The 13,640-nt window shown below is 44.5% G+C and overlaps 1 protein-coding gene across 1 annotated transcript in view; it reads left to right on the top strand.

The window, feature by feature from the left end:
* atp11a (ATPase phospholipid transporting 11A) overlaps positions 1-13,640 on the top strand; it is a gene marked incomplete at its 3' end in the record, with an annotated part of 232,999 nt that overhangs the window by 72,053 nt on the left and 147,306 nt on the right. Inside the window, exon 7 of the mRNA XM_078222717.1 lies at positions 12,462-12,565. Within this exon, the coding sequence (XP_078078843.1) occupies positions 12,462-12,565 (104 nt within the window). The remainder of the gene's footprint in view (positions 1-12,461; positions 12,566-13,640) is intronic.

Here is a 13,640-nt window from a genome sequence, read left to right as displayed (position 1 = left end):
TGACCACTGACCAAACCAGAAGACCCTATCTTAAGAGGTGCGTCTGCTTTCTGGTACAAAGCATCCAGCTAATGTTCCTCCTCCCTGATGTGTCGCAGAGTCTGCAGCTCAGCCTCCAGCTCAATGACTCTGAGCTGAAGTTCCTCAAGCCGCAAACTCTTCCTGCAGATGTATTTGCCCTGGATCACAATGTTTTCCAGGATTTCCCAAATTCTACAGCCTTGACACGCCGCCTGTCCTGCCAACCATAATGTGTTTTAAATAATTACTAATATTATTCACTGATTTACATTGCTTTTTATATGTTTTATTAACTTTACCACCAATTTGCGTATTATTTTAAACCTTAGGAGTAGAATAGACCTTAACCACTTGCCAGATACTCAACAAACCAGTTAGCTCCTTTCCCTTAGTAGACTAAGTACCAATTCCCTTCAACTCCAAGTGTGCATTTAGTTTCCTTAGCAGCACTCATTTGTCCTTTATTGCACTAAAGAACTCTGGATTTATCATAAATTGAACTGGGGCTGAGGTAACAAGATTCAACCAGTTAGCTAATTAAGTACTCAACTTCCACAACTGTCTAAACTGCAAGAAAGAAAGAATTTACCCTGCTTACACAGTACTTTCCAGCAGGCAGCAGTGACCACAATATGATATTGCCCGATTCTTCCCCAACATCAACTTCTTCTCTGCTGCTGAAACTCTGATCTATGCCTTTGTTACATTTTCTGATTGTACTTTATTCCTGGCCCTCCATAAACTTGAGACCATCTAAAATTTGCTGAATTCTAACTTGCATTATCATTTTTCACCCATTACCCCATGTCCACTGACCTACATTGGCTTCTGGTTAAGCACTGTCTCAATTTTAAAACATTTTCATTCTTGTTTTCAAATCATCGGGCCTTACCCCTCCCTATCTCTCCATGCTCCACGACTCTTAGAGATTCTCCATTTTTGGCCACTTGAACTTCATTGGTTTTATTGATGCAGCTTTGGCAGTTGTCTCTTCTGCTGTTGTGTCTGAAGCTCAGGACTTTCCTCCCTAAACCTCTCTGCCTTTCCACTACTTTTCCTTTTAAGTGTTCCTTAAAAGCTACCACTTTGATCAAGATCTAGGTCATTGGCACTAATATCTCCTGATATGGCTTAGAAACAAATTTTGCTTCATGACGCTCCCATGAAGCCCTCTAGGAAGACTTTTAATAAGCTATGGAAATATAAGTTTTGTTGCTGTGCCGCAGGGATCGGTACTGGGGCCTCAACTATTTACCATTTATATAGACGATCTGGAGGAGGGGACTGAGTGTAGGGTAACAAAGTTTGCAGACGACACAAAGATAAGTGGAAAAGTGAATCGTGTGGAGGGCGTAGAAGGTCTGCAGAGAGATTTGGACAGGCTGAGTGAGTGGGCGAGGATCTGGCAGATGGAGTATAACGTTGACAAATGCGAGGTCATTCACTTTGGAAGAAATAGCAAATTGGATTATTATCTAAATGGAAAGAAATTACAACATGCTACTGTGCAAAGGGACCTGGGGGTCCTTGTGCATGAGACGCAAAAACCCAGTCTGCAGGTGCAACAGGTGATCAAGAAGGCAAATGGGATGTTGGCCTATATCGCAAGGGGGATAGAATATAAAAGCAGAGATGTCTTGCTGCATTTGTACAGGGCATTGGTGAGGCTGCAGCTGGAATACTGTGTGCAGTATTGGTCCCCTTATTTGCGGAAGGATATATTGGCCTTGGAGGGAGTGCAGAGAAGGTTCACCAGGTTGATACCAGAGATGAGGGGTGTTGATTATGAGGAAAGACTGAGCAGATTGGGTTTGTACTCGTTGGAATTTAGAAGGCTGAGGGGGGATCTTATAGAGACCTATAAGATAATGAAGGGGCTGGATAGGGTAGAGGTGGAGAGATTCTTTCCACTTAGAAAGGAAGCTAGAACTAGAGGGCACAGGCTCAAAATAAAGGGGGGTCAGTTTAGGACAGAGTTGAGGAGGAACTTCTTCTCTCAGAGGGTGGTGAATCTCTGGAATTCTCTGCCCACTGAAGTGGTGGAGGCTACCTCGTTGAATATGTTTAAATCACGGATAGATGGATTCCTGATCGGTAAGGGAATTAGGGGTTATAGGGATCAGGCGGGTAAGTGGAACTGATCCACTTCAGATCAGCCATGATCTTATTGAATGGCGGGGCAGGCTCGAGGGGCTAGATGGCCTACTCCTGCTCCTATTTCTTATGTTCTTATGTTCAAACATACCTGGGATTGTTTGGTTGCAATCTTAATTATTTTGTTCAGTTATCTGAACAGGGAGAAGGTGCACATAAAACTGCACGGTTAATCTATTCCCAGTCTGGCACTGGATGTTACTTCCAGAATATTTTGAAAGATCCACCAAAACCTGACACCATCTTCACCCATCTCGCAATCCTCTGACTAAAACCTCCTAAGTGTTGAAAACCTGACACTCCCAGTTTTATAGACATGTGAGGCTCCCTGATTGGGCAGGCAATTATGACCTCGATCAGGGCCGGAATTTTACTTTCCCACTCGCCATTGGAATCGTAGCGGGCGAGAGGCGGACCATGGAAAGATCCGTTGACTTCAAGTGGGATTTTACGGTTTTGGGACGAGCGAGGCTGTAAACTCCCACCCAGGGAGTTCATACTCCAACAGGCCAACTTCCAGTGTCTCATTGAAGTCATTAAGGAGTGCTTTTCTAGATTATGATTTTACAGAATCACGAAATTGTTATGGTGCAGAAGGCCAATTGGCCCATCATATCTGCACCGGTTCTCCAAACATGACTTAGCGCCATTCCCTGCCTTTTCCCCAGTAGCCGTGTACATTGTTTCTATTTGAGTAATCATCAAATGCCCACTTGAATGCCTTGATTGAACCTGCCTCCACCACACTTCCAGGCAGAGTATTCCAGACCCAAACCACTCGCTGTCTGAAAAGTGTTTTTTTTCACATCATAGTTGCTTCTTTTGCAAATCACTTTAAATCTGTGCCCTCTCATTCTTGATCCTTTTCTGAGTGGGAACAGTTTATCCCAATCTATTCTGTCCAGCCCCTGCATGATTTTGAACATCACTATCAAATTTCCTCTTAGCCACCTTCTCTCCAAGGAGAATAGCCCCAATCTCTCCAATCTATCCTCATAACTGAACTTTCTCATCCCTGGGACCATTGTTGTGAACCTCTTCTGCACTCTCTCTCTCCAATATGTTCATATCCTTCCTATAGTGTGGTGCCCAGGACTGTACATAATATTCCAGCTGAGATCTAATTTAGTGTCTTGTATAAGTGAAGCATACCTCCTTGCTCTTGTACTCTCTGCCCCTATCAATAAAACCCAGGATACTGTATATTTTATTAACTGTCCTCTCCACTTGTCCTGCAACCTTACGGAAGTTTACAAAATTATGAGGTAGAAGGGATAGTCGGAGTCTTTTTCCCAGGGGAGAAATGGGACTTAGATTTAAGGTAAAAGGGGGAAAGTTTAAAGGAGATGTGAGAGGCAAGTTTTTTTTACACAGAGAGTGGTAAACACCTGGAATGCGCTGCCAGAGAAGGTGGTAGAAGCAGATACAATCACAATGTCTAAGAGGCATCTTGACAGATACACGAATAGGCAGGGAACAGAGGCATACGGATGGTGTAGAGACAAAAGGTCTTTAGATTAGGAAAACATCATGTGTTGGTGCAGGCTTGGTGGGCCGAAGGATCTGTGCTGTATTGTCCTTCGTTCAATGGTCTATGCACATATACACATAGGTCCCTCTGCTCCTGCACCTTTTTAAGATATTTTACCCTTAATTTTAGATTGTCTCTCCATGTTCTTCCTACCAAAATCCATCACTTCATACTTTTCCGCATTGAACTTCATTACCACCTATCTCTGCACTCCACCAACTTGTCTCTGTCCTTTTGAATTTCTATACCGTCCTCTTTACAGTTTACAATACACAAGTTTTGTGCCATCCGCAATCTTTGAAATTGTCACCTGCACTATATGACCTAGATCATTAATATATATCCAGAAAAGCAACAGTCCGAGTACCAAACCCTGGGGAACTCCATTACAAACCTTCCTCCAGCCCAAAAAATATGCATTGATCATTACTTTCTGCTTCCTGTTTTCATCTAATTTAGTATTCATGTTGTTATTGCTCCTTTTATTGCATGAGCTATAACTTTTCGCACGAGTCTGTTGTGTGGCACTATATTGAATACCTTCTGAAATTCCATGTACAACTTTTCAAAAGCATTACCCTCATAAACATTTTTTGTTAGCAACTCAAAAAACGTCAGCAATTTTGTTAAACACCATCTCCCCTTTTCTGGCTCTTCCTAATCAACCCAAATGTTTCTATGTGACTACTAATTTTATCCTGAATGGTTGTTTCTAGAAGCTTGTCCACTACTGATGCTAAACTGACTGGCTAGTAATTGCTGGAGCTATTCTTACAAACCTTTTTAAACAAGGGTGTAACATTTGCAATTCCCCGTCATCTGGCTCCTCTCCTGAGACTAGAGAAGATTGGAAAATTATGCCAAGCACCCTTGCAATTTCCAGTCTCACTTCCTTCACTATCCTTGGATGTATCTCATCCGGTCCCGATGCCGTGTCAATTTTCGTTACCACCAGTCTATTCAACATTTCCTCCTTATCAATTTTGATAACCTCTACCGAGGTTAAGCTGACTGACCAGTAATTACTTGGTTGGTCCCTTCCTTTCTCTTTAAACTACAATGGAATGTTAGCAACTCTGCAGCACTTCTAGGGGCACAATTACCTTATCTGTCACCATGTCCTTGATTTGATTTAATTTATTATTGTCACATGTATTAACATACAGTGAAAAGTATTCTTTCTTGCACACGATACAGACAAAGCATACCGTTCACAGAGAAGGAAATGAGAGTGTGCAGAATGTAGTGTTACAGTCATAGCTAGGGTGTAGAGAAAGATCACCTTAATGTAAGGTAGGTCTATTCAAAAGTCTGATGGCAGCAGGGAAGAAGCTGTTCTTGAGTTGGTTGGTACGTGACCTCAGACTTTTGTATCTTTTTCCCGAAGGAAGAAGGTGGAAGAGAGAATGTCTGGGCTGAGTAGGTTCCTTAATTATGCTGGCTGCTTTGCCGAGGCAGCGGAAGTGTAGACAGAGTCAATGGATGGGAGGCTGGTTTGCGTGATGGATTGGGCTACATTCACGACCTTTTGTAGTTTCTTCCGGTCCTGGGCAGAGCAGGAGCCATACCAAGCTGTGATACAAGCAGAAAGAATGCTTTCTATGGTGCATCTGTAAAAATTGGTGAGAGTCATAGTTGACATGCCAAATGTCCTGGGTAGCATCTACCTCCTTGGTAAGGACAGATGCAAAGTATTCATTTAATACCCCTGCTTTCAGGTGTAAATTCACTTTTTGGTCCCTAATCGGCCCTACTCCTCCCCCTCCCCTTTCTTTCCTTTTTTATCTTTTCTGAACAACTTGTATCCAGGAACATTTAACACCCAGTCTTGCCCTTCCTTGAGCCAAGTGTCTGTTATCACCACAACATCGCCATACTTTGTGCATTCACCTACATGCACAGTAACCCTGATTTAAATGTCATTTTTTTCTCCCTAACTTTGACTTCACTTACGAACTTATTCTTTATTCTAGTGCTTTGTGTCCCTCCCTACATTTTGTGCTTCCTGGCATTCCTCTCAAATATTTCCTCTTGATTTCCACACCCCTGCTGACTTAATTTGAAGCTCTCCTGTCAGCATTTTTAAGACCATCTCCCAAAATGTTTTCCAATAATTTGCCCTCTACTGTGGTTAAGATGACTGACCAGTAATTACTCAGTCGATCCCTTCCTTTCTCTTTAAACTACAATGAAATGTTAGCAACTCTGCGGCACTTGTTCAGAATGGTTAGGATGATGGTCAGAATCTCTGTTATTTCTTCCCTTGCTACTCTGAACTTGAGGCACATTTCATCTGCACCTGGTAATTTATCTAAAGAGCAAAGAATAATACAGCACAGGAACAGGCCCTTCGGCCCTCCAAGCCTGCGCCGCTCATGTGCCCACTAGACCATTCTTTTGTATCCCTCTATTCCCAGTCTGTTCATGTGGTTATCTAGATAAATCTTAAACGATCCCAGCGTGTCCGCCTCAATCACCTTGCTTGGCAGTGCATTCCAGGCCCCCACCACCCTCTGTATAAAATACGTTCCCCTGACATCTGTGTTGAACCTTGCCCCCCTCACCTTGAACCCGTGACCCCTTGTGCTCGTCACCTCCGACCTGAGAAAAAGCTTCCCATTGTTCACTCTATCTATGCCCTTCATAATTTTATACACCTCTATTAGGTCGCCCCTCATCCTCCGTCTTTCCAGGGAGAACAACCCCAGTTTACCCAATCTCTCCTCATAGCTAAGACCCTCCATACCAGGCAACATCCTGGTAAACTTTCTCTGTACTCTCTCCAAAGCCTCCACGTCCTTCTGGTAGTGTGGCGACCAGAACTGGACGCAGTATTCCAAATGTGGCCTAACCATCGTTCTATACAGCTGCAACATCATATGCCAACTTTTATATTCTATGCCAATAAAGGCAAGCATGCCATATGCCTTCTTCACCACCCTCTCCACTTGTGCTGCCACCTTTAAGGATCTGTGGACTTGTACACCCAGGTCCCTCTGTGTGTCTATACTCCTGATGGTTCTGCCATTTATTGTACAGCTCCCCCTTACATTAGATCTACCGAAATGTATCACTTCGCATTTATCTGGATTAAATTCCATCTGCCATTTCTCCACCCAATGTTCCAGCCTATCTATATCCTGCTGTATTCTCTGACAATGTTCATCACTATCCGCAACTCCAGCAATCTTCGTGTCGTCCGCAAACCTACTGATCACGCCAGCTACATCTTCCTCCAAATCATTTATATATGTCACAAATAGCAGAGGTCTCAGTACAGAGCCCTGCGGAACACCACTAGTCACAGACCTCCAACCGGAAAAAGACCCCTCCACTGCTACCCTCTGTCATCTATTGCTAAGCCAGTTCTCCACCCATCTAGCTAGCTCACCTTTTATCCCGTGAGATTTAACCTTTTGCACCAGCCTGCCATGAGGGACCTTGTCAAACACTTTACTAAAATCCATATAGACTACATCCACGGTCCTTCCCTCGTCAATCATTTTTGTCACCTCCTCAAAAAACTCAACCAAATTTGTGAGGCATGACCTCCCTCATACAAAACCATGCTGTCTATCGCTAATGAGATTATTCAGTTCTAAATGCGCATATATCCTATCTCTAAAAATCTTCTCCAACAACTTCCCTACCACGGACGTCAAGCTCACCGGCCTGTAATTACCCGGGTTATCCTTGCTACCCTTCTTAAATAACGGGACCACATTTGCTATCCTCCAATCCTCTGGGACCTCACCTGTGCCCAGTGAAGAGACACAGATTTCTGTTAGAGGCCCAGCAATTGCATCTCTCGCCTCCCTGAGCAGTGTAGGATAGATGCCATCCGGCCCTGGGGATTTGTCTGTCTTAATGTTTCCTAAAAAACCTAACACTTCCTCCCTTGTAATTGAGATTTTTTCTAACGGGTCAACACATCTCTCTGAGACAATACCAGTCAACATGTCCCTCTCCTTTGTGAATACTGATGCAAAGTATTCGTTTAGGATCTCACCTACTTCCTTTGGTTCTGAGCATAATTCCCCTCCTTTGTCCCTGAGAGGTCCGATTCTTTCCCTAACAACCCTCTTGTTCCTAACGTATGTATAAAATGCCTTAGGATTCTCCTTAATCCTGTCTGCCAAGGACGTTTCGTGACCCCTTTTTGTCCTTCTAAGTCCCTGTTTGAGATCTTTTCTATTTTCTCTGTATTCCTCCAGTGCTCCATCTGTTTTTAGCTGCCTGGACCTCATGAATGCCTCTTTTTTCTTTTTGATTAGACCCACAATTTCACCGGTTATCCACGGCTCCCGAATCCTACCTTTCCTATCCTTCCTCTTTACAGGCATATGCCTGTCCTGCAGTCCTATCAACTGCTCCTTAAAAGACTCCCACATGCCAGATGTGGATTTACCCTCGAACAGCCTCTCCCAATCACCAGCCACCAAATCCTGCCTAACCCGGCTGTAGTTAGCCATCCCCCAATTCATAGAAACCCGACAGTGCAGAAGGAGGCCATTCGGCCCATCGAGTCTGCACCGACCACAATCCCACCCAGGCCCTACCCCCACATATTTTTACCCACTAATCCCTCTAACCTACGCATCTCAGGACTCTAACGGGCAATTTTTAACCTGGCCAATCAACCTAACCCGCACATCTTTGGACTGTGGGAGGAAACCAGAGCACCCGGAGGAAACCCACGCAGACACGAGGAGAATGTGCAAACTCCACACAGACAGTGACCCGAGCCGGGAATCGAACCCAGGACCCTGGAGCTGTGAAGCAGCAGTGCTAACCACTGTGCTACCGTGCCGCCCCTATTCAGCACCTTACCCATAGGACAACGCTCATCTTTTTCCATTACTATCCTAAAGTTTACAGAATTGTGGTCACTATTTGCCACATGTTCCCCTACTGCATCTTTGATGACCTGACCGGGCTCATTCCCCAGTACTAGGTCCAGTATAGCCCCCTCTCTAGTTGGACTGTCAACATATTGTGCCAAAGAACCTTCCTGTACGCATTTTATAAATTCTTCCCCGTCCAGGCCCCCAGCCCTAAGCGATTTCCAGTCTATGTGAGGGAAATTAAAGTCTCCCACTACAACAACCCTATTTTTTCTGCACCTGTCCAGAATCTCCTTACATATCCGTTCCTCAACTTCCCGTGGGCTGTTGGGAGGCCTGTAGTATACCCCAGCATAGTGACTGCGCCCTTCCTGTTTCTGAGCTCCACCCACAGTGACTCGTTACCTGACCCTTCCAAATTGTCCACCCTCTGTACCGCTGTAATATGCTCCCTAACCAGCATTGCTACTCCCCCACCTCTCCTCGCCTCTCCTCTGTCTTGCCTAAAACACTTGTACCCCGGAATATTCAGCTGCCAGGCCTGTCCTTCTTTTAACCAAGTCTCCGTCACTGCAACCACATCCAAGTTCCGCGCAAGCATTAAGGCTCTAAGCTCGTCTGTCTTGCCTGTGACGCTCCTTGCATTGAAGCAGATGCACTCCAGACCTCCAGGCCCACTGAGGTCATCCTCGCCCAGAATGCTCTTCCTCTTAGACAGCCTTGTCTTGGCCCCAACCTCGTCCCCAGCCTCGATGCTTATTGACCTATTGTTCTGATCCCCACCCTCCTGCCACATTAGTTTAAACCCACCCGAACCACACTAGCAAAACTCCCAGCTAGGATATTCGTACCCCTCCAGTTTAGGTGCAACCCGTCCTTCTTGTACAGGTGCCATCCTCTCTTGAAGGCTTCCCAGTGATCCACGAATTCGAAACCCTCCCTCCTGCACCAGTCCTTTGGCCACGCGTTCAGCTGTGCAGTTTCCCTATTCCTAGCCTCACTAGCTTGTGACTACTTACAAAGGTGCAAAACACTAATAATTCTTCTCTTACTATGTTTTTATAGTAAGAAGTCTCACAACACCAGGTTAAAGTCCAACAGGTTTATTTGGTAGCAAATACCATAAGTTTTCGGAGCGCTGCTCCTTCGTCAGATGGAGTGGTCTCTGTTCTCCAACAGTGCACAGACACAGAAATCAAGTTACAGAATACTAATTAGAATGCAAATCTCTACAGCCAGCCAGGTCTTAAAAGGTACAGATAATGTGGTTGGAGGGAACATTAAACACAGGTTAAAGAGATGTGTATTGTCTCCAGACAGAACAGCTGGTGAGATTATGCAAGACCAGGGGCAAGCTGTGGGGGTTACTGATAATGTGACATAAATCCAACATCCCGGTTTAGGCCGTCCTCATGTGTGCGGAACTTGGCTATCAGTTTCTGCTCAGCGACTCTGCGCTGTCGTGTGTCATGAAGGTCGCCTTGGAGAACGCTTACCTGAAGATCCAAGGCTGAATGCCCGTGACTGCTGAAGTGATCCCCCACAGGAAGAGAACAGTCTTGCCTGGTGATTGTTGAGCGGTGTTCATTCATCCGTTGTCGTAGCGTCTGCATGGTTTCCCCAATGTACCATGCCTCGGGACATCCTTTCCTGCAGCGTATCAGGTAGACAACGTTGGCCGAGTTGCAAGAGTATGTACCGTGTACCTGGTAGATGGTGTTCTCACGTGAGATGATGGCATCCGTGTCGATGATCCGGCACGTCTTGCAGAGGTTGCTGTGGCAGGGTTGTGTAGTGTTATTGTCACTGTTCTCCTGAAGGCTGGGTAGTTTGCTGCGGACAATGGTCTGTTTGAGGTTGCGTGGTTGTTTGAAGGCAAGAAGCGGGGGTGTGGGGATGGCCTTGGCGAGATGTTCGTCTTCATCAATGACATGTTGAAGGCTCCGGAGGAGATGCCGTAGCTTCTCCGCTCCGGGGAAGTACTGGACGACGAAGGAGCGGAGAAGCTATGGCATCTCCTTCGGAGCCTTCAACATGTAATTGATGAAGACGAACATCTCGCCAAGGCCATCCCCACACCCCCACTTCTTGCCTTCAAACAACCACACAACCTCAAACAGACCATTGTCCGCAGCAAACTACCCAGCCTTCAGGAGAACAGTGACCACGACACCACACAACCCTGCCACAGCAACCTCTGCAAGACGTGCCGGATCATCGACACGGATGCCATCATCTCACGTGAGAACACCATCTACCAGGTACACGGTACATAGTCTTGCAACTCGGCCAATGTTGTCTACCTGATACGCTGCAGGAAAGGATGTCCCGAGGCATGGCACATTGGGGAAACCATGCAGACGCTACGACAACGGATGAATGAACACCGCTCAACAATCACCAGGCAAGACTGTTCTCTTCCTGTGGAGGAGCACTTCAGCAGTCACGGGCATTCAGCCTCTGATCTTCAGGTAAGCGTTCTCCAAGGCGGCCTTCACGACACACGACAGCGCAGAGTCACTGAGCAGAAACTGATAGCCAAGTTCCGCACACATGAGGACGGCCTAAACCGGGATGTTGGATTTATGTCACATTATCAGTAACCCCCACAGCTTGCCCCTGGTCTTGCATAATCTCACCAGCTGTTCTGTCTGGAGACAATACACATCTCTTTAACCTGTGTTTAATGTTCCCTCCAACCACATTATCTGTACCTTTTAAGACCTGGCTGGCTGTAGAGATTTGCATTCTAATTAGTATTCTGTAACTTGATTTCTGTGTCTGTGCACTGTTGGAGAACAGAGACCACTCCATCTGACGGAGGAGCAGCAAGCTCCGAAAGCTTATGGTATTTGCTACCAAATAAACCTGTTGGACTTTAACCTGGTGTTGTGAGACTTCTTACTGTGCTTACCCCAGTCCAACGCCGGCATCTCCACATTATGTTTTTATCGCCATGTCTTTGTTTTCCCACTTCCATATGCAACTTATCCCTTTGGTGTCTCATTGGCGCTTCTCATTTCTTAGTTATTCTCTTTGCTCTTTATGTACTTATGAAACATATTTTCCTAATATCCTTCCTAATTCACTCTTGGACTTTCAATACTCCTCCAGGCTTTTTACAGTATTGAACTTTTGATATCAGACGGAAGCTGCCCTTTTTGCCTCATCCTAATCTGTATACTCTGATAAAATGTAAACTATTTTTTCTACAGAAATATTTGTCTCTGTCAATTTTCTGAGCATTAAATCAGGTAACTGTTGTATTTGGACTGCTGGGTTTCAGACTATGGCTGCAGCAATGTTTCATTTAATTGATGCACAACTTTGGCTCTGTCCAGTTTTGATGCTTAGAGTATTTTACATTCTGGCTTAAGAGCAAATCTGACTCTGGTTTAAATATTTCTGAAGACAAAATACTATAGGTGCTAAACACCTGAAATAATAATACTCAGCAGGCCTGGAATTCATTAATTCAAATAAGAGTCACAATCTGTAAAATTAACCCTTGTTCTCTCTCCACAGATGCTACCTGATCTGCTGAGTTTTTCCAGCATTTTCTGTTTTCATTTTAACTTTTCCAGATGTTGTCTTTTAATGATTAGAATTGTTAACTTCTGTGGGACTGCAATACTTATGTCATGTTGACCAGTGCATGTAATTGGCAATATATTGTACGAGGAATTCTCAATTTGCATTCTGATTATGCATTATTCAAACCATCTGAGATAAAAGTAACTTTTTATGTCATGTTTCAGTGATATTTTTCCCCTCTAAATTGGGTAACTGCTCCACTAGTAGTGACTTAATAATAATAGTGTGCAACAACATGGTAGGGTAGTGCTGGGTGAGATTTTTGCCTCAGACAGTTTAGAGAGCAGATGTTTCCAGTTCTACTTTTCTTCCTTCAGACTTACCAAGCTGTTCAAGATACAAAAGCTTTGCGAACTGAGGCAGAAGTGGACACCTTGAATGCTACAATTGAGTGTGAACAGCCACAGCCTGATCTTTACAAGTGAGTCTCAGCATGGATATCGAATTCCAGTGCAGAATTGCAGGCAAGGGTTGGGAGTGTCAGTTTCTGCTCAGACCTACAGTAACAGTTCTATCCTGTTGTTGGATTACCTGTTACTTGATGCTAGATGTTTCTATTGTTAATCTGACTATCAGAGTTTATGTTCTCATTTGCTTGCGTGATAAACTGTGACCCAGCAGATTGATCTCTAGTTCACAGACTGCAGCGGACTTTCAGCCACTTTCTCAAACTCTGTTCCACTTGCATCATTTTTATGTGGCACCTCACTATATTCTGACAAATCCAATCCCACTCTCACCCCACTCCCTATTTCCTTTTATATCCCATCCACTGTCATCTCATTCTGCTTGTCATTCCCCGTGCTCTTTGATATCCCATCTGTCTAACCCTGCTCTTCTGCTCACTCCCTGCATCCTCTCATAGCCCACGTGGTCCTAATCACTCTCTCCTGTTCACTCCCTGTACACTTTGACATACCAACCAATGAAATCCCACTCCCCATTCTTTTTCATAATCTTTTTAGCAGGAAGCAATTTCAATACTTTTTAGACAAATTCCAGTAAATCATAACTAACTTATTACTAATTGTAACTATTTAACTAACATAATGGAGTTTTTTGTCGGGTAACAAAGCATTTAGAATAATCCAGTTGATGTGTACATGGACTTTCAAAAGGAGTTTAGTGAAGTGCCAATATTAGGCTTGCCAGCAAAGTTGAAGCCTATCGAATAAAATATAGTGGCAGCATGGACAAGAGATTGGCTAAGTGATGGGAAACAAGGAGAAGTAATGGAAAATTGCTTTTTGGACTGAGAATGAAGCAACAACATATATAAAAAGACATATATATATTTACATATGTGTGTGTACATATATATATTTCTTTCTATCTTGCCTTTCATGTAATAAAATATCCCAGGGCTCACTGGAGCATAATGAAACAAAATATTGAGCCACACAAGGAGACATGGGTCGGAGTTCTCCAGCCATTCACACTGGCGGGATTCTCTGGTTCTGCTGGCAGTGCATTCTCGCCTGCAGGTTTCCCCGCGG

The sequence above is a fragment of the Mustelus asterias genome, chromosome 10 (genome assembly GCF_964213995.1).
Source record: "Mustelus asterias chromosome 10, sMusAst1.hap1.1, whole genome shotgun sequence".
NCBI classification, from domain to species: Eukaryota; Metazoa; Chordata; class Chondrichthyes; order Carcharhiniformes; family Triakidae; genus Mustelus; species Mustelus asterias.
Note: the sequence above shows the minus strand (reverse complement) of the source record. Positions and strands in the feature narration are given on the sequence as shown.